We start from the raw sequence: 22,360 nt of genomic DNA, 5'->3' as shown, positions 1-22,360 counted from the left end.
GTTAAATGAAAGGCCTTCCCGTGTGGGTTTTTTAACACGGACCTGGCTTGCTGCTGACAGAGTTGGCAAAACTAAATAAATAAATAAAAAAACACAGGTGCATCTTATACACGGAGATTTACAGTACCATCACCCACCAAGTGTCCAATTCGTCGCTGTTTTCACGAAGTGACAGTGAAAAAAAATTGCATTCACTTTGCGTGACGATTTTCCTCACTACCGTCACTTCGTGAAAACATGGACGAATTGTTGTGTAAACTGAAGTTAAAAAAAACAAGTACCTCCAATGATTTACCAGTTCGCATAATTCATGAATTTGCAGTTAAATTGAGTACACCTTAATAACTAATATTCTGAATTCATCTTTTGACTTTGGTATTTTTTCCCAATTGTGGAAATATGCAGAGATCATACCTCTTCCAAAGTCTTTCCACCTACAATCAATGAGTTAAGACCAATTGCATTAACTTCATATTTTGCGAAGATTGCAGAGTCATTTATTTGGAAATAGAAAGAACATGTCTACATGTCACTATCTGACTGGGCTGTTGTATGCCTTGTATAGTAATACTGACAAACCTAAGTCACTGTCAACACTCATTCTGACTGATTTTTCCAAAGCATTCGATCGAATTAAGCATAATATCATCATTGCTAAATTATGTGAAATGTATCTTCGTTCTTGTGTAATTGCATTAGTAATAGATTTTCATCAACAAACCGTCAAGTATAGAGGTAAGTTATCAGAATCTAAATACAACGGTGTAGGCATTCCTCAAGGTACCATACTTGGCCCCATTTTATTTTTAATAATGATTAATGATGCCTGCAGAGATACTTAGTTGTCATATTTTAAATATGTAGATGACTGATTGACTATATTACCCAAATTGAACTATTTGAATAGTGGACTTCTAGCAATGATATGAAGTTGAATGCATCAAAATGTTCTACGATGTCCGTCTCATTTTCCAAGCCGCCTCTACAACCACCTTTGTTATATAATACACCACTACCTTGTGTAAATACTGTGAAAATCCTTGGTGTTATAATTTAAAACGACCTCAAATGGAAAGCTCATGGTACTGAATTGATGAAGGAAAGGAATAGAAAATTATTTATGCTACACAGATTAAAAGTTTATAACCTACCCGAATGTGATTTGTGGACAGTGTCTATAGGGTAGGTAAGACCAATTACGGAGTACTGTGTACCTCTATTTTCCGGTAGTTTGACTCGTAAACAGATTGATGTTTAAAGACCTCCAATACTACAGGGCCAGAAGGGATTAGACCACACAGCAAGGTCACTGACAGGTGGCTATCTCATTAACTCAGCTCTCAACTAACATAAGAAAAAGAGGATCATGGGGGAACCAACAGGCACCGATTGGGGAAGTTTTCTATATAGAGGGAGCAAGTAGCTACAAGTAGGACAGTGGAAAGTATACAAAAAAGAGCCTGTAAGATAATATTAGGATCAAATTATACTTCATATGACAATGCTCTTGAAAGACTGAAATTGCCAACCCTTATGACTCGAAGAGAAAACTCACCAAAGATCTGGCTATTGCAGTAGAAACGAATTTATTGTGCAAATCATGGTTACCGCCACAGAAAACCAACAAATACAATTTACAAAGAGTCAATAAGTATCAATAAAACTAAGCGATTTCAGAACAGTGCTCTTCCCAATCTCACACGTATGTTAAACTTTCACTATGCAAATCCAAGCTTATAATTCCCTCAACAACTGTGCAATATCATGTTGTTTTTTAACAGTGAGACAATATCGAAATTCTGTATATATTTTACTACCTATACAATTTTAAATTATGCTTGTACACATTATATTTAATTCCATTTTTCCTGATACTCATGTTGTTATTTTATACTTGAATTTAATTTTATCTGCACTGTGAAAGCATGTTCAATTCAGTCTATGACTTCGTTCGTTCGTGTCTCCTTAGATCAAGATTACTGCAATCTTGATCTTCGGAGTAGTTGCTACAACCGGCCGTGTCAGACACGTTGCCCCGGGGTGCGAGATAGGACTTTTGTAGCGTGCCCCCATTTAAAACAGTTATACAGTTACAGTTAACAATACATTTAATTAATAGTATGAAACTATTAAAATTACTCTCATGTTACGGGAAAAAATATTGCATATACATATATTATGAATCAGTTGATTTGGTCGATCCAGTTAGATGGCACAAACACGGCACTACTAGACAGAGATCCTAATAATTACAGAGCTTGGTCTTGTTGCTCTGTTCGCCAGCAGTTTAAGGATATGGAATCCCGCGGCACATTACTCACAAGAGTTCTAAGTTCTAACAAGCCAAGCTTATACAGAGCCTATAATAAGTAATGTCGTACATGTACCACCCACCCGATCGATCAAAAACTCATAACTCATAACTGAAAAAAAAGTAAAAAGAAGAAGAAAAAAAAAAAAGAAGAAAAACACGAAATGGTAACCATCTAAAATTTCATAGTTGTGATAAATATCTATAAAGATTTATCAAGCACCAAAAATAAATAATATCATGTTCAAGAAAAGGATATATACAATTTGTATTCTTCTTTCGGATCCTCAAATGCTCTGCCAGGCCTTGGCACACTGGAGAGCCTTCTCATTTGCTGCCACCAGGTCTTCCAGGCAGCATTGGTCGATTAGGAGTGGACATCTTAATAGGTGTGACATGGATTGCACGGATGTTCCACACTCGCAGTTGGTGTCTGTGTCGTCAGTATATCCCCATTTATTCATGTTGTATTTACATCGCCCCACACCTGTGCGAAGCCTATTGAGGGACTTCCACGTCTTCCAATCACATCTATGGCCAGGGGGCAGCTGTTCCTTGGTCGGGATTGGTAGCTTTTCATGGTGGTGGTTTTCAGAACGTTTCTCTTCCCACAAGATCACTCTGGTTGAATGAGGAGGTTGTGACAGTGGCTGGACTGTATGAAGGAAGCTTTTCCTTGACTTCAGGCGGGTAGGGGCCGATTGATGCGAGTAAAGGGGATGGCGGGTGTCCTCAACTTGTCTGCTGCGTTCAGTCCTACTTGCAACTGTTCTGCGGACATCAGATGGAGCAATGCCGGCCAGGGAGTGCAAGCTGTCCACATTCGTGGGCTTGAGGCAGCCAGTGATGCATCTGCAGCTGTCGTTGAGTGCTGCATCAACTTTCTTTGTGTGGGATGATCTTCCCCATACAGGGCAGGCATATTCTGCTGCAGAGTAACACAACGCAAGAGCAGTTGACCTCAGCGTGGAGGAATTGGCACCCCAAGATGAGTTTGCCAGTTTCCGTAGTAGGTTGTTCCTTGTCCCAACTTTACCCTTCACCTTTTGAACATGCTGTTTGTATGAAAGGGTTCGGTCAAGAGTGATTCCAAGGTAGACAGGGTGGTCGCAGTGTTTCAATGAGACATCGTTCCATTTCAGGGACAGCTTCCTCCCAGCATTGTAGTTGCGGAGATGGAACAAGCTAACCTGGGTCTTGGCAGGGTTAGCCTTCAGATGGTTGTTGTTGTAGTAGTCTGTCAGGTTGTCTAGGGCTGATGAAAGAGTGGTTTCTATCTTGTCTATGTGGGAATTCTGGGCTGCTATGCCAAGGTCATCAGCATAGATGAAGCTTCTTGTCCCTGGGTACACTGGCTGGTCGTTGGTGTAAACATTAAATAGGACAGGAGCAAGTACGCTGCCCTGAGGTAGACCATTCTTTTGTTTCCTCCATCTGCTGCGCTTCCCGTTGAGCTCAACATAAAAGCGTCTATTTTCCAGGAGCATTTGGATAAGCTTAGTCAGATGGGAGTCCTTTGTCATGGTATAGAGCTTGTCGAGAAGTATACGGTGGTTAACAGTGTCGTAGGCAGCTGTCAGGTCGACGAACACAACTCCAGTCGGTTCATTCTTCTCGAAACCATCCTTGATGTGCTGGGTTAGATTTAGCACTTGGCCAGTGCACGATCTTCCAGGCCGGAAACCTGCTTGCTCTGGTATCAGGTGTTGTTCTGTGACTGGCCCCAGTCTGTTCAGGGTGAGGCGCTCAAAGAGCTTGAAGAGATGGCACAACAGGGAGATTGGTCTGTAGCTCTTTGCTTCGTTAGGGTCTTTCCCTGGCTTGAGGATAGCAATCACACGGGCCTTCCGCCAGATTTTAGGAAGCTGGGAGAGGGTTACGCAGTTGTCGAACAGAGAGAGCAGCCATTCCTGTGTATTGTGCCCAAAATGTTTGATCTGTTCTGTACGTATGTCATCAAGACCAGCTGCCTTGCCATTCTTAAGGGAGTCGATAGCCGTCTGGAGTTCCAAGTTGTTAAAGTACCAGATAGATTCTGTGTCAACCTGTGGCCAAGGATTCCTTTTATGGCGTTTCTTGTGTGCCGATTTGCCATTCAGGAGAAGTTGGTGGGCAACCTGATCTGCAGTAACATTAGAATGGGGTGTAGACTTCTTGGGATCGTTACTGATTTTCTTAATGGTAGACCAAGCTCTCTTACTGTTGTGCGTCATATCAACACCCTCAATGAGATCTTGCCAAGACTTCCTCCGTTCTTCTGATATTGCTGCCATGAGGAGCTCACCTGCACTCAAGGTTTCCTCTGAAAAGGGGTCTTCCTCGTAGAGTTTTATGTACTCCTTGTACATCAAGGCACTTTCAGCTGATAATCCAGGTATGTAGTTTTCCCTACATCCACGTGGAATGTGCTTCCTGGATATCTCCTGTACAGTCCGGACGAATTGGTCGTAGTTTGCCGGGACTGGGTCAAGATCAGATAAAGCTTCATCTAGATCGATGGCGAACTTCTCCCAGTCAGCTTTACGAAAATTGAAACGGCGTCGTAGGGGAACTCTCTGAGGTACCACAGCAGCAGTAATGTCAACGATTATTGGTCTGTGTTGTGAATGTGGTATTGGCTCCAGGACTCTCTTCTTGGTTTGGCATGATATTCGTTCACTTGTAAAGGATAGGTCTGGATTATAACCTTTCTTCCATCGACAGCTATTGAAGGAATGGGGGAGCTTAGCATCATGGATTAGGTCAAGATGATGTGCCTCTGCCCAGGCCTCAGCAAGGTCACCGTCCTCATTTGTTTCTTCGTATCCCCACGAGGTGCTATGGCTGTTAAAATCTCCAATAATAACATTAACAAGGTCATAGTCGAAAGATTGAGGTTCAGTAAATGCAAATGTAGATCCCGGAGGTTTATAAACAGAAGTGACTGATAGTTTCCCCATGTTGACAGCAAGGACTTCTATGTTATCCTCTTCAGTCAGTGAGGTCTGATCGATGATCACATCTTTCCTAACAAAGATAGCACTTCCATATTTCTCATGTGGCCTCTCTATAGCCAACTTTATTCCAGGAATCCTCGGTCGAATGTGTTGGTGGCCTCTGTGGGTTTCTTGTAGACATAATGCTACACAGTCGTTCTCTTTGCAGAGCTTTCCAATGAGTTGTTGTTTCGCTGTTGAAAACCCCTCAGTGTTGATGGACATCACTGTTACCTTCCGTCCTGAAGAGGATGCATGCTTCCGGCGACAATCAGTGGGAGCCATTATTAGATAATATTTACTTGCTGGTAAGAGTAGATGAGATGGATGGATGATGGTGGTGGTAGAATTAGCTCAGGACGATGTCCAGTTTCCAGCCCCGCGACGTGGACGCTTAGATAAGTAGACACTCAGCAGAGTCTTCTATGACTGCAACCATGTCTTTGATAAACCTTGATTGAATTGAATTGAATTGAAAGTCATGATAAGTGCAACAACTCGGACCATGTTAGAGTGGTGACCACCCAAAAATGGGTTTATGTACATAACAAGTAAAGAATTACATCAGGGTCAGTTAACTGGAGATATATACACAGACCATAAGCATAATATTGACAAATTATGAAATTATGAAAAGACACATATATGTCGTGATCCTGCTTTGCCAATTAGAAACAGAACTGCAGATTTAACCTACACTGAGAAATTGCTCTTTAAGATTTGAGAGCCAGGTATGATCAGATAATAGCACAACATTAGTCCTCAGATCAGTGGGGAGAGTGCCCCAAACACAGGGAAATGTGTGAATGGCAGAACCATGGAGCCTTTGAGTGCGAGGTTTTAGATGTTTGAATTGACCAATGTCTGAATATATTCAATATTCACCCTGTTAATGATCACTGTTATTATGAGATAGAAGGAGAGTGTTGTCCATGTGATTATATAGATCTTTATGCAATTTGTAAGTAGGAGGGAAGTTAAGAGTGGAAAAGGGGGAGGCAGGAAGGGAGGGGAACAGAGAAAGAAAGGGGGACAGAGGGGGGCATCACCACTATCATCCGGTCAGTTGCAGATCCTGGGAGGGGGCCCGGGCTCCCCTGGGGGGGGGGGGGAAAAGGTGAAAAAAAAGTTAATTTTACCTTTATTTGGAGAAGGGGCCCCCCTCCCCTGGCGCTCAAGGGGGGGGGGGTGCGATTTTCAAATTTTTGAGGAAAAAAAAAGAAGTGCTCACTAACCCCCCCCCCCCCCAGCTTAGTCACTGGCTGGCTGTTTCGCTGCTAAATACTTTCTCACGAATTGGGCCCCCTCTTAGGCCCCCTCCCCTGCCACAGGCTGGATCCGGTTACCTATCACTTGTCCCTACAATGATACAGCACCTCAATCAAGCACCAGGAATGGTAGGGAGGGAGGGAGGGAGGGAGGAACAGGACATACCAACAGACAGATCCAAATCAATATTTTGTTTATAAAGGTACATAAACCATATTACAAAATGATCATGATCATGATCATGATCATTTATGTCACTATGTCACATTGTTTACTTCTATGTCATACCCATACTTAAATTCATATTTTAAAATCAATTAATCAAATTTTAATATATTCCAATTTACTATTCATCGAGATTATTTAAAGCATTACTATTTTTAGAGATGATTAGTATTAATGGAATGATAAAATGTTTTGTTAACTACATATAATTTCATTTTAAATTTCATCAAATTTTCAAACATCACATTTGGTGTGGGTACGGTATGTTATACTTGCATGTTCGTATTAAAACTAGATATGTTTTGCAGTCCTCCAATAATTATGGTGAGTATAATTTCATAAAGAAATCTTTTCCAATATTTTGCAAGGAGGCCTTTAAAGTAGTTTCTAATCCATACCATTGTACTCTGTAGCAGATGTTTATTTTAAGCCTGCAAAAGGTACATGTATACTCCACAACATCATGGTGTCTTTCCCGGTATGCTATTTCTCACTTTACGATATTCTTGCCTTACAGAAGGATTTACAGAGGTTAAGTCATGATCCAAACTACGTCAAGTACATCCTATTTTAAGGAAGTTATCAATAATGATTAAAACCATAGGAACAGCCATGCCAATGGTTTTGTTTTGCTTGGTGTTCTGTGGCTACTTTCTTTCACCTAGCCTTTAATTAGGCTTATTCAATGAGGGGACTTTGTTAATTTTGCTCACACCTGTTTTTCCACAAAGCATGTTATTGTGTCTATGCTTATGTGCATGTCGGCTTTTCTTTGGAAAGGAAAATTAAGATCAACACCACTATATCAGGGGGTATGTTGTTAATATTTACATCAATAAATCAACGTATCTACCTATTCTACTTTGCTATGTTGCACCTCAACATTGCATCACCGAAACTTAAAACACATCGCCAAATTGCTCATACCCCCCCCCCCCCAATAGCGCCCTCCGTGACCCTTGCGTCCGAGCGCTGCCAACGTAACCTCTTCCTCTTATCTCTTCGGTTTCCTCTGCTCCTCAGCTAGCGGCTCTTTTGAAGTCTTTCTCCCTTAAGAGACCCTTCTTCAGACCTCTGACGCCAGCGTGGAGTTTACCCAAGGTTTTGGAAGCTTTAGCACGCCCTCCCTTCGAACCGCTGTGTTCTGCGACGCTTCTGCATACTACGATCAAGACGGTTTTTCTCATGGCAATCGCTTCTGGTCAGCGTAGGAGCTCACTTCATGCCCTTTCAGTTGCCCCTGGGCATATCCGCTGGGAAGGACATGGGGTTTGTTTGAATACCAAGGCTTCTTTTATTGCTAAGAATCAATCTGACACGTCGGGTTCAGTGGAAGTGGTGCTCCATCCCTTGTCGGATTTGTCTTCGGTCTCCGGGGACAAGCTGTGGTGTCCCGTTCGCGCCCTCAAACGGTATCTTCACGAGACGAAGCTTTTTCGCAAGTCGGATCAGCTCTTTCTGGTTTCTCGAGAGCCACATTCGGCGGCATCTCGGGATACGATCTCCAGGTGGTTAGTCCTGGCTATCAAGGCTGCGGGCCCTGAGGCCTTGACGCCTGGCAGGACTCCTCGTGCTCATGATACTCGCAGTGTCAGTACGTCTTGGGCTCTTTTCAACGGAGTTTCAGTTCGAGATATCTGTAAGGCAGCTTTTTGGAAGTCTCCAAGTTCTTTTACTGCTTTTTACCTCAAAGATGTGCCTGCGGGCGAACGAGCCTTCGCAGTCGCTTCTCTGAAGGCGGCTTCGTCGTCTATTTCTCATTAAATTGATAAGTTTGCTTGGTTTTTACCACCCGGCATTAATCTGTGCTGGTCTATAGCAAAGTAGAATACGTAGATATGTTGATTTATTGATGTAAATCATGAAAATCATTACTGATTTATTATTTACGATATAAATCTACGTATCTACCTATTTTCCCTCCCTCCATCCCCAGCGCCTTTACCAAGGTGTGTTCTAGGGAACTCGTGATAAGAGGAAGAGGTTACGTTGGCAGCGCTCGGACGCAAGGGTCACGGAGGGCGCTATTGGGGGGGGGGGGGGGGGCTATGAGCAATTTGGCGATGTGTTTTAAGTTTCGGTGATGCAATGTTGAGGTGCAACATAGCAAAGTAGAATAGGTAGATACGTTGATTTATTGATGTAAATATTAACAACATACCCCTGATATAGTGGTGTTGATCTTAATTTTCCTTTCCAAAGAAAAGCCGACATGCACATAAGCATAGACACAATAACATGCTTTGTGGAAAAACAGGTGTGAGCAAAATTAACAAAGTCCCCTCATTGAATAAGCCTAATTAAAGGCAATATAGTTGTGCATAAAATATTTTTATGCCTCCGCCACCGAAGGTGGTGCCGGAGGCATCATGTTTTCGGGTTGTCCGTCCGTACGTCCGTCCCGTTTGACCGTTATCACAATATCTCATGAACCATTTAAGATTTAAACTTAAGACTCGGGAATAGTATTTATCACCATAGGAAGACGATCTGATTAGATTTTGGAGTACGTAGGACAAAGGTCACAGGTCACAGAGGTCAACTTATGAAATTCCTTGTATTGAGTTTGTTAGCGCGATATCTCAAGAACCATTTGAGATTTAAACTTCAAACTTAAGGATAGTATGTATCACCATAGGAAGACGATCTGATTAGATTTTGGAGCACGTATGTCAAAGGTCAAGGGTCACAGAGGTCAACTTATGAAATTCCATACATTGAGATTGTTATCATGATATCTCAAGAACCACTGGAGATTTAAACTTCAAACTTAGTGATAGTGTGTATCACTATAGGAAAACAATCTGATTAGATTTTGGAGCACGTAGGTCAAAGGTCAAGGGTCATAGAGGTCAACTTATGAAATTCCATACATTGAGATTGTTATCATGATATCTCAAGATCCACTGGAGATGTAAAAACTTCAAACTTAAGGATAGTATGTATCACCATAGGAAGACGATCTGATTAGATTTTGGAGCACGTAGGTCAAAGGTCAAGGGTCACAGAGGTCAACTTATGAAATTCCATACATTGAGATTGTTATCATAATATCTCAAGAACCACTGGAGATTTAAACTTCAAACTTAATGATAGTGTGTATCACCATAGGAAGACAATCTGATTAGATTTTGGAGCACGTAGGTCAAAGGTCAAGGGTCACAGAGGTCAACTTATGAAATTCCATACATTGAGATCGTTATCGCGATATCTCAAGAACCACTGGAGAATTTTCACTTCAAACTTAATGATAGTATGTATCACCATATCATAATATCTCAAGAACCACTGGAGATTTAAACTTCAAACTTAATGATAGTGTGTATCACCATAGGAAGACAATCTGATTAGATTTTGGAGCACGTAGGTCAAAGGTCAAGGGTCACAGAGGTCAACTTATGAAATTCCATACATTGAGATTGTTATCATGATATCTCAAGAACCACTGGAGATTTAAACTCCAAACTTGTTTAAATTGCTCTATGGCGGAGGCATCATTTTCGACTGCACGCAGTCAAAATTCCATCTAGTTAAAATATGATTTTAAATACTAGTTTTCACCTAAAAGAAATAGTTTTTTTTTTTAGCTTAGTTTACAAATGCTGAATTTAAAACTGAGTTCTATCATCTATATGGGATTTATATATTTGTCATTTTTCACCCTTACTCTCCAGGTTGAATGTATAATGAACACAATGAGACAGGCCTTCAATGCTGCCCTTCATCATAACAAACTGCACATTATCTGTGAAACCTGCCCCATGCACAAACTACATAAGTTTTGCCAAGAAGTAGAAGGTAAGTTAAAACAAATTTTGTTTAATCAAATACATACCTGCCAGCACTTCCGGATAATTCGGAATATTAAGATTTTTCAACAACAACAAATTTTTTTTTTTAAATTTTTTTTTATGTGTGCGTAAAGCCGAATTAATCTCGTTTTATCATGTGCCATGATTCGAGAGGTCACGTATTGCATGCGTTGAATGGCTGCATGATCGAGCAGCGAATTTTAATTTGCTTTTTTTTGTACAGATTTACCGCATATTGCCAGATTTCTTAATTTCGAAGGCATACCATGCTTGAAATTCCTAATTCTTATTTTCAAATGTTGGCAGGTATGCAATTACATAATGAGCTGTCTCAAGAGCTTTTCTTCCTAGCTTGTTTGAATTTGATACTATGGAACATTTGAAAGTTGTCTTTTTAGGTGACCTGCATCAGATCTTGCATATCACCTCTTCAGAGATGCCAACCAGACCCATGTTATCGTATGTAGCACGATAATAACAGTGAAATATACAGTAGGCTTGCGGGTGCACCATGTGAGAGAGAGAGGGGGGATTGAGGAGTCCTGAAAAGGACTTTGACTTGGTAATCTTTCTTGGGGGTGTGTAGTCCTGAAAAAGACTGTTTGTTATCTTTCTTTTCAGGACTACACACCCCCAAGAAAGATTACTGAGTCAGAGTCCTTTTCAGGACTCCTCAATCCTCTCTCTCTCTCTCTCACATGGTGCACCCGCAAGCCTACTGTATATCTACATCACCATGCAAGCCAACACTTACAAGCAGCATCTAATAACAGTGAAATACGATAATACGCAATGTGAGCACAGCAAATTGTAAAATGCATGCACGAGCACTAAAATCTTGAAAACTGTCAACAAATTGTTTAAAGGATATGTTCCATTGGAATCAAGGATATTTCTTCAAAATGCATGGTTACCCTAATATTTCTTTTCATATTCTGATAGATCATGAAGTGTAGATATGATTTCATATCAAAATATTAGGATGGATTCCGGCTAAACATTGTAGGAATAATTTTTATGTGAAGAAGACCTAAATTTATTTGAATGGGATACCTGCCCCTTCAGCTGACTTGGGAGCAGCACCCCTAAATTACCCTACTGTTCCAATAAACCATTTGTTCCCAGTGCAAAGGGGATGGGAGCTAGGTCCCCTATTGCCATCATAATAACTCTGTTCTGAAACGATGTCATATTTCTACTACATCGCCGATGATGTCTGCCTCCATAACTCTTTTTATCTCTTTCTCTCCCATACACTATTTTTTTATTCTCCCTATATCACCTAGTCTCCCTCAACCACCCCCCACTCAGCTTCACACCAATCTATCACACACCCACGCACTTTACATGTGTTCTATACCCCGTTCATACCAGTATCTTATCAAAATTACACCTTCATCCCAAACTCTCAGTCTCTATCCCCAAAGAGTTATTAAAAAGGAATACATACACCACATTCTAAAAATATAATGCATTTTTATTCATGATGGGGAATTATTCTTTCAGTTTACTAACATCTTCATAATATTCAGGGAGACAATGTAATGGACAGGTATACTGACTACCGCACTGAGGTATGATAGAATCATGGCTATGGTGGTCACTGGACGATTCCTTGGCATGTCGATGCACCTGTCTGCCAAGGAAGAGCTGATGAGGACTGAAAGGACCCTTAACATTTGAATGCAGACATAGCTGTTTTAAAATAGATGTTGAAAAATCAGTCCGAAAGGTTATCAATAGAGCAAGGTCAAATGGATTGTAATTATCTCCTGGAATCCATTGGAAATTAATCCTCTTGTATGGCAATACCAGTGTATCTGGGATTTTGCTATTAAATTTATTAAGAACACATCTAAAGATATGTTGTCTTTTCAATGATTTTCAACTTAAATGGCAAAGAATAACTCAGAGTGGCGGTGACCAACCACTTTGTAGCGTGCTTGGTCAATGCTTGAATTTAGGCATCGCCGAACGATTTTTGGAGATGTCGAGCAGGTTGTAGAGCCCCAGTGATGCCTGGGGAGCTTCTCCGAGCAGCGTCCCGCCAGTGACCAGTGACTCTCGAAGCACGGGCGGTGGCTGCCCGGGCACTGACCTAATCAAGCGTTTTAGGTAAAAATCGAAGCTGCAAGGTCAAAGGCTGCCGGCCGATTTTGAACTTGCTGACCAGTGACCGACTGATCTCCCAGCGGCGACCGGGCAGTGACTGGGCGGCGACCGCTCGGCAGCATTTGACCTAGCGGTTTCGATTATTTTACCTAAATCGTTTGACGGTAAACGCTCGATTAGGTTAGTGCCCGAGCGGCGAGCACCGAGCGTAATTTTGGTGATGAGTGAAAAGTGACCAGGCGCTGCCAAATTTTAACTCCAGGCTAAAACTTCAGCGGCGATCGAGCAATGCCCTATAAACAAGCGGTGCCCAAGCGGCCGCTGCTCGGTGCCCAGGCGAAATTGGCTAAAAACTCGCCGCCCAGCCGCCTGGCAGGCTACTTTTGGGGGTTGTGACGATAGCTTAAGCGGCAGTAGCTTTAATGTGAAATGTTTCTTAAAGGGGAAGTCCACCCTGATATTAATTTGTTTTTAATAGAAGCAGAAAAATGAGAAGAAGCAGGTCAGTGTAAATTTTGAGCAAATTCTGATAAAAATAAAAAAAGTTATAAATTTTGAATTTGCGTTCAATCAAACGAAAATTGGCAACACTGTGACTTATCCTGCAAGGTCTTCTCCCATTTTCTCTGTACTAAAAAAAAAAATCAGAAATTATCAATATCCCAAAAGAAACTTTTCAGTCATACATGCACCTTAAATATAATTATTGCAAATATGTTTCTATACAAAAAGAATTTATTCCGTTACTAAGGATGCGATGAGTACTCGAGTACTCGCACTGTTGACAACTACTCGAGTACAATTTTTCGTATTCGAATACTCGGCTGCCATTTTTTAAAAACAGTTTATATATGTGGATCGACCCCGAACCCGGCCCCTCCACTCCGAGACAGACGGACCCCATGCGTGTTACCAAAATGTCAGGTAAATGGGTACTTTTCATGCCACTATATCCGGCCCGAGAATTGTAAAAAAAGGGGGTGTATTAACTTTTCACCCAGAGAATTCTTTAAGAAGGGGGTGTTTTTTCTTTTTTTTCTTTCATCTCTTTGGACTCCTGAGAAATTATTCCGAATTTAGGGGGGTACATTGAGCATTTTTCTGAATTTAGGGGGGTCTCCAAGGCAGGAAAAGCTCGCGAAAAGCCCGCGAAAGGGGGGTTCGGAAATGTTGGCAGTCCTCAGATAGGGGGTGCTTTCAAAAAGAGGGAACAAGCATATGCGTACCCTAAATAACACTGAGTGGGGGGGGGGGGCCGGGACCCCAAAGTAGATTCATTCGTGGTTTAAATGTAATTTTCTTGTTTGTGAATAGTCCTAATAACTTTAATAAGCAATGTGTTTTCATTGACTTTTTATAACATGGATGAGTTTGTTTATCTCAGAGGACCTTCGCTGGTCATGAACTCCAGATAATATCAAAGGAATTCTCTGATTAGGAAATGAGTTTTGGTCTATTGAAACAAACAAACTGACCTTTCAATCACTAGTCATTTCTACCGTTATCTCTTTATTCAATAGTTTCCACAGCCTTCTCATCAGGTCTATAAATAAAGATTCAACCCTTTATTGGACAATTAATCAGTTCAGCATGAACTTGTATTACATGCAATGGATTTACATGTATTCACAATTTTGTATACATCGTACCGACAGTGTCCTTAAGAGTATTTGTTATCAAAAGAATTGCAGATTTTAAGGTAGACTACTTTTTTAAATGTTTACTTTCAGATGGAATATTTTAAATTAGTTTCCCATGTACTGTATAACCCCAAATTTGTTTATAGAGGAAAGCAATTACTAATGAAATGGTTTTTCTTAGATCTTTCAAAGACGAGCACTATCCCCCTCTAAATGTAATTTGTAAAGAAAATGATCAAAAAATATAACAATAGTGAAATAGGATTAGTTCAGGATCAAAGAGAATAAGAGAGTAGATATTCCATTTTCCTTTAAGATTCATGTACGGGGTACTTTTAATTCAAAAGTTTTTTACATTTGTAATAACCTATTCATACCACATTATGTACTTTCGTTATTCAATGATTTTACTTTGTGTATCTTTAATCTGTATAGATTATGAAAATGACCGCCCTATATATATATATATATATACACACACACACTGTATTTAGAATGTAATAGAAAATGTTAGTCTGGTATGTAATCTTGCCTATTGACTGTGAGAGCCAGAAATGCATTATGGTACATACATGTATAGCTCTATAGTTCATACCCTTCTGGCTCTCTACAGCTGTGATCTTACTGGTTCAATCTATCTTGTGTTATCTTGCTGGAAATTGTTTAAAAATCAAAAAGCTTTAAAATAATTCATGTCTCTGAATTTGTAGAGAGTGACCGTGCAAGAAACTATCTTTGTTATATTATTTCCTTTTTTACCTTAAGTTATGACTAGTCAAGAGGAATGATATAGGAATAGTGATTGCTATGAGAGACATATTTCTTTTTATACGCTCAAGGGGAGGTTACATCGTGCTATCGCCCTGAGGCGTGCCGAGGGGTGATAGCACGATGTAACCTCCCCGAGAGCCTACAAGTGTATAAAAACAACTATGCCTCAAATATTAAAACAGTCATCAACTATCTTTTATTTACCGAAAAGGGTCATAGAATACATGTGTGACTTACCAATAATGGTTTAAACATATTTGTGGCTTACACCCAGTAAATAAGATTGATTGATCGATCTGTAATTGAAAAACAAGTCAGAAAAAATCTTGGAACCAGCAGGATTTGAACCTGCCATCTACTGCTTGCCGGGCAGCGACTCTACCACCAGGCCATCACTGGTCCATGACACAGTCGCGATGAACTAGAAACAAATACCCAAAGCTTATTAATATTCATTATTCATGAATATGTTTAAACTATTGAAATTTCTCCCAGGAAGCATTACATTTATAAAAGTTACCAATAATGGTAATCAAGTTTGTTACTATTGAGAACTACATGTACCGGTAGTCTTAATAGGGTGTCTGATTGCGCACCACTCCAGTCTGTGTGCTAAAATCCTTGCCATTGAGATTGCACGCATATATCCCTATGCAGTCTAGATCTACGTGCATTAAAAAAATTATTTCCAAATCAAGATGCAAACCTTTATTGCTTGTGATCCTGAACTTGAAGGTGATACTCAAAAAATGAGGTGTCATATGAAAGGGCAGGTTCATCTCCATATTTCCAAAGGGGCGTCATCTTGTCATTTCATGTAGATCTAGGCCTAGCTACAATCGAGATCGGCGGTCGTCTGCGCTGTGTTAGTAGCAACCAAATTAATCGCAAAAAAAAAATGTATGGTAGTCGCGCTCCGCACAAAGTAAGTTAATCAACATGTAAACCAAAGGGGATCGCAGTACTCATACCCGCCTACCAGTCAATAGTCTTTTGAAAAGTGCGGTGCTTTTTAAAAGACTATTGACTAGTTGGCGGAGCATGGCTAAAATCACGACTCCAATTTTGACCACTCAGATGGCTAGATTTTTAAAGTGAGGTACCGTATATAATGTACAATAATACATTGCAATGAGGGCATTAGTAAGAATTACCAACACGAGGTACCTGTGGAACAGTCTAATTGGACTGTTTTGAAGGTACCGAGTGTGGGTAATTTTACTGATGTCCGAACAAAATTCTGTGTAATATTTTTTTAATTTGTTATATAAAATGATGTTTTATAACATGATTTTACTAATGACTGGTCATTAGAATTTGATAATGACCGGTCATTATCCAAATTACGTGTTGGGCAAAATAAATGCCTGGTCACGCGTATGCTTTCAACCAATCATTTGATTAGGATCCACGTCATCATCTTATAAAGTGCTTCTATTCAAGTATCATATTATGATATCTCATTGCACTAAACGAGCATGACCCGTTGTTGTTTATGTCTATCAAAGCACTATCTCTGAGAATTCATTTTTGTTTTTTTATGGGGCATTTTAGGTATCAACGAAGAGGCGGTTTGGAATCGGCTCCAGCAACAAATATCAGCACTGGGAGTGTCTTCCTCAAATACCTTTGCTCTACAGATGAGAGTGAGTTTTCCCACTTTTTTTCCCCACTTTTAAATGTGTAAGTGTTTTAATTTAATTAATTGAAGGATCTCTGGACAAAGTAGTTTGAGGCACATGTGCAGTTTATTTCATAATAGTCTCCGAAAATTATAGCAAAAAGAGAAAATACATAATGTAAAAGGATTTGATGTACATGGCTTTATACAAAATACTGTGTTTAGAGATATACATTAACCGTTTGTTGTATAAATGATGAATGAATTGGGAAGAAACATTTTTTATGGAATACCCAATGCAATTATACAAATGAGGTAAGGACTGATAGGGCCTATTTTGATAAATTTTCATAGAGTGTATGATATTTTATTAAGATAACTTTTAAAAGGTCAGGTAATACACCTGCTATCCTATCGATATAATGAAAATATTTTTCTTACACATAAAATGGACCTACATGTACATGAGAGCATCTGATATGTTTTGTTGTTTAACTCTAAAAAAGAGAGAAATTATGAATCTGTAAAACCTCAGAGGATTCAAATGTAGGAAATTATATATACTCTTTATTTTATAGATATATTTGTTGCTCAAAACTGAGTATTGACAGAGAATATTGACATATATATATATATATATATATATATATATATATATAATGTAAAAATAAATGGTTCTGCGTCGGTGCATAAAATGAATAGGACACAAGGTAGATAAATAAAAACACCGGAGAAGTGAATATTCCACTGACGTTTCGGGCATAGCCCTTTATCGAAGTGATTCAAGCATGAACAACAATATACAAAATCAAAAATATATAGGCGACGCTTGGTAGTCAAGATGCAAAGGCGCGTGAGAGTACGCGAAAGAAGAGAAAAAGAGATAGAGAAACGTCACAAAGCTCAAAAGTTGGACCATTGTGACGTGAGAAAATAGGAGAAAATTAGAAATATAGGGAGCGTTAGGAGAGCGTATCTCCAGGGGAGATACGCGGAAAGCAAAAGAAAAGGAAAAGAAGAGGCGCACAGAAAGAAAAATAAGCAATTGAAAAAGCATTATGACGTAATAAAGATATTAAAGTTCAACAAAGCTCAGTGTGAGTTAGGGAAAGATCTGAAAGTGGCGTTCATCCCGTCCGGGTGGAGAGTGCCAAGTTTGAAGATTATCCTCTCCTCCATCAGCTTCCTTTCTTTCTCATCTCGGCAAGATTTCAGCACACATACTTGAAGGTCATCAGCATTATGATCTCCGATGTTGAAGTGGTGAGCTACAGGTAGTCCGGCTGTCTTCAGGCGTATGGAACGCAGATGCTCCGTGATTCTATCGGCTAGGCGTCTCTTTGTCTCCCCGATGTACACCATGGAACAGCGGGTACATGTCAATCCGTAAATGACATTAGTGGTGGTACATGTGAATTCTCCTCTGATATGCCAAGTTCCTCTGGGGCCCACCACATCATGGGATGAGACATGGGCGCAGGTCTTGCAACGAGGACGCTTACACCGAGTGGTACCAGGATTAGTGATGCTGTGGGGTATCAGACTGGGAAGTCTTGAGCAGACAAGTTCGTTTTTGATGTTCTTCCCCCTCCGGTACGCCGTGATGAATGGGTTGGCCCCAAATACACTAAGAGTCGTCTCGTCAGCCCGGAGGATGTTGATGTTTTCACGTACGGCCTTAGCAATTCGCTGAGATGTATGGTTGTACGTGAGTACAAGAGGGTTAGTGAATATCAGTCGCAAGAGTGTCACCCTCCACACTGACTGTAACATCGAGAAATGTTATAGACTCATCTGAGATGTCATGAGTGAAACGCAGTGATCGATGATAACTATTCACGTACTGGATGAACCTCTCTAGTTCGTCTCTAGTGCTCGTGAACACGCCTACGTAATCGTCGATGTAACGCTTCAGGAGAACCGGTTTAGGATGTTGATAATTCTGTAGCATTTGCTCCTCGATGTGCCCAACGAAGAGGCATGCATAAGCTGGTCCCATCTTGGTGCCCATGGCAACGCCCTTCTTCTGTGAGTAGCATTCACCGTCAAAGTTGAAAGACGACAAAGTGAGGACGAGCTCCGCCAATCTAAGTAGAGTAGCGTCGCTGGGTCTGTCTCTGCTTGGATAGCGTTGAAGGAAATGTTTGATAGCCTTCAAACCGTCATCTGTTGGAATGTTAGTATACAGTGACGAAACATCCATGGAGAAAAGTAGACGATGAGGTTCATCCCCTTGGAAGTTGAAATCTTTGAAGAGCCGAATGGCATCTGATGAGTCCTTCACATAAGTAGGAAGCTTGGTGACCAGAGGGGAAATAATGCTGTCTAAATACTGGCTAATTAGCTCTGTAGGGCAGTTGATGGTGGAAACGATAGGACGTCCAGGATTATCAACTTTGTGGATCTTCGGGAGGAGATAGAAAGTAGCACATTGCGGGTTATCTTGGATGAGATTGGCAGCATTCGAGGGTAAAGCTCCTGCATGTATGAGTTCTTTAACGGTCCTAGAGATGTTGATATATTTCTAATTTTCTCCTATTTTCTCACGTCACAATGGTCCAACTTTTGAGCTTTGTGACGTTTCTCTATCTCTTTTTCTCTTCTTTCGCGTACTCTCACGCGCCTTTGCATCTTGACTACCAAGCATCGCCTATATATTTTTGATTTTGTATATTGTTGTTCATGCTTGAATCACTTCGATAAAGGGCTATGCCCGAAACGTCAGTGGAATATTCACTTCTCCGGTGTTTTTATTTATCTACCTTGTGTCCTATATATATATATATATATATATATATATACAGTGCGTCCCAGAAAAAACGAAACCGAGAATTATCGATTTTTTATCATCACTTATTCACATTTATAATTAATAAATGACCCATGTTTGGAAAGCTGAGATCCTCCTCTTTCATTTGATGCCATTTATATGATGCATATTTCATGCATGAGTGATTAAAATGAACTTGTAGAGAGGAAACCAAAAAGCAGGAAACCAAAGAGGAACCAGAGCATAATAACAAGGGACTTGGTATTAGGTAACATTGTTCAGATGAGATAAAATCATGCTCAGGTAGTGACTTTAATGCTATATGTACAATTAAAAATAATCTGAAAGTTTGAGTGAAAAACAGACCATTATGAATGACAACAATTAGGAAAAACTGATCTGATCGATTCCTTAATTCTCCCAACTACATTATTACAATTTAATTACATTTCAGTTGAATGCAAATCGTCACAAAGCAATAATTTTGGCTTTATATACCATTCCAGATATCTAAGTGTTGAAAGATTTTTGAAAGCCTGTCTTATGTCTTATTTTCATGAAAAAACGGTTGGAAAAATTCAAAAATGGTTGGGAGAATTTACTGTTAGAGAGTGTCGCACAGTGACGCGTTCAAAGAAAAACATAAATATCTTTGTGGTCAGAGAATTTTTTCAGGATTTTTAGCATGTTAATAGAGGGTTAGTACAGTAGGTGAAATATGATAAGAAACTTTTCATACACAAATTATGCATTCTTTTCATCAACTTTCAACAATGTTACTGAGTCACTTTAAAGGAAACCTCATCCCAAAGAAGAAGTGTAGGTATGCTGAAAGATGAGTTTTGACCCTGTCTATTGACGTACAATATTCCTTCTGAAAATGTACATGAGATATGAAGATATTCTTGTTATGATGTAATGTCTTTTACCATGACATGTGCGGTGCCATTTTCTTGATAATGTGAGGTACCAGGTGAACTTGTACATGTATCATGCACCACGCTCTAATCAGTGATAATTGAAAAGCCTTTTTTAATTCAATAATAAAACCTTTTTTTTTCAATGAGGGGAAAATCATAGCTAAGAAAGGTAAAAATAATATTTGGTGAAAAATATATAACAAAAGAACAATTGTAACTCATTTATATCAAAATACTCAAATATAACAGTTGGCAAATCTACTTCATCTATAAAATGTGAAATATTCACCCCAGAAGAGCAACAACAATTTATGGAATTTGCATTCTGACAATTATAGTACAGGTAAATGAAATATTTCATCACCACACACACATGGAAAAGTAGCATCCATACATTTTAAATACATTTACTTGATAAACAACTTCGCATAGTACATCACATTATCAACAAAGTGGAGATGCCCATGTTGTGCTGAGACACTTTACATTATGCCAGGTTTATACCACTCTCATACACTTCGGTTGGGAATCTTGTATGTTAGTAGGCATGCAAGAATACAATAAATCACTTAGAATAACTAAGGTAATTATAATTATTTCTGGGGGTGAGGTGTCCTTTAATGACCTTCTATAGTTTCACTCACACAGTTATTGAACAATTATTCCTCAATTATGGCATAACAATGCAAACAACTTCTTTTTCATTTCAATCCAATAATAGGCCATTATCGTATTAAATGTAAACAAATCTTTGTTAATTGCCTTGTGACAAATAATTATATTTCAATAGTCAGAATGCAAATTGCATACATTCCGTGTTGTTTTGATTTGATTTGATTTGATATGGTTTATTGATTAAAAAACATTCAAATAGCAGCCAGAGGCTGAAACAAATTGAATTTACAAAAGATACATTCAAAAGCATAACATATACATATAAATGGCGATTCACAATAAATAATCAAGGATATGATCAAAGAAAAGAAGAGAAACAAGAGAAGAGATTGAAACGGATTGAAGGAGAACGATCGCGTAGCAGAAGACAATACGACAAATCTAACAGAAGATTAGAAGGACTGGTAAGATAATAACAGAGAGAGAGAGGGAGGCATAGAGAGATGAGAAAGAGAAGCTGGCAAGGAGACTACACAATCAAAAGGACAGATAAAGAGTAGGACAGATAAATAGGCTGAAATGGAGAACTAGATATATAATCGGATAAAGTGTAATAAACTATAATACAAATATAATACCGTACAAGGTTAATGCAGCATAATTTTTTAGACCAACTTAAACCGACTACAAAATTAAACAATGAATCCTAAAGCACAAACCGCAATGTCATTGATATATTCATCATAGATATTTAAATATAAAAAGCTTTACATAATTAGGCAAAACATGGTTAATACACATGTATTTGCTTCAAGATCCATATTAAGATATATAATTATTATTGAACTAGCAGGACCCGCGGAAATCCGCGGGATTCTAGAGGGGGGCGGGGGGTGTAAATAGATATATAGAGACTGCCTAAATTAAAACCACCAAGAACTTTATTTGCCATTCAGGCCATTAAATAAAATATACATGTTTAGCGTCCCCGCCCGCTTCCTTTTTGGGGGCCGCCTCCTATTTATTTTTTTTGTTGAATTTTTTTGAATTTTTTTTTTTTTTTCTTTTTCTTTTTTAAAGAAAATAAAACAGTGTCCTGTCCGTTTCCTTTTTGGGGGCCGCCTCCTATTTTTTTTTTTTTTTTTTTTTTTTTTTTAATTTTTTTTTTTTTTTTTTTTTTTTTTAGTTTTTGAAAGAAAAAAAACATGAAAAGCACTGCTAAAATTATTTCTGATATTAAAAAAAAAAAAAAACAATTGTCGGCCGCCATTTTGAAAAAAAGCCCGAATGTCAGGGAAAATGTATGGAGCGGCCATTTT

General features: G+C 39.3%; 1 protein-coding gene across 5 annotated transcripts in view; it reads left to right on the top strand.

The window, feature by feature from the left end:
- Window positions 1-22,360, top strand: part of LOC584717 (TBC1 domain family member 1) — a 105,319-nt gene that overhangs the window by 38,585 nt on the left and 44,374 nt on the right. For all 5 annotated transcript variants that reach the window (XM_030981048.1, XM_030981049.1, XM_030981050.1 and 2 more), the window contains 2 exons: window positions 10,455-10,578; window positions 16,670-16,761. In XM_030981048.1, the coding sequence (XP_030836908.1) occupies window positions 10,455-10,578; window positions 16,670-16,761 (216 nt within the window). The remainder of the gene's footprint in view (window positions 1-10,454; window positions 10,579-16,669; window positions 16,762-22,360) is intronic.

This window comes from Strongylocentrotus purpuratus, unplaced genomic scaffold (assembly GCF_000002235.5).
Source record: "Strongylocentrotus purpuratus isolate Spur 01 unplaced genomic scaffold, Spur_5.0 spur5_scaffold_11, whole genome shotgun sequence".
NCBI lineage: Eukaryota > Metazoa > Echinodermata > Echinoidea > Camarodonta > Strongylocentrotidae > Strongylocentrotus > Strongylocentrotus purpuratus.
This window is presented reverse-complemented; position numbering and strand designations above follow the sequence as displayed.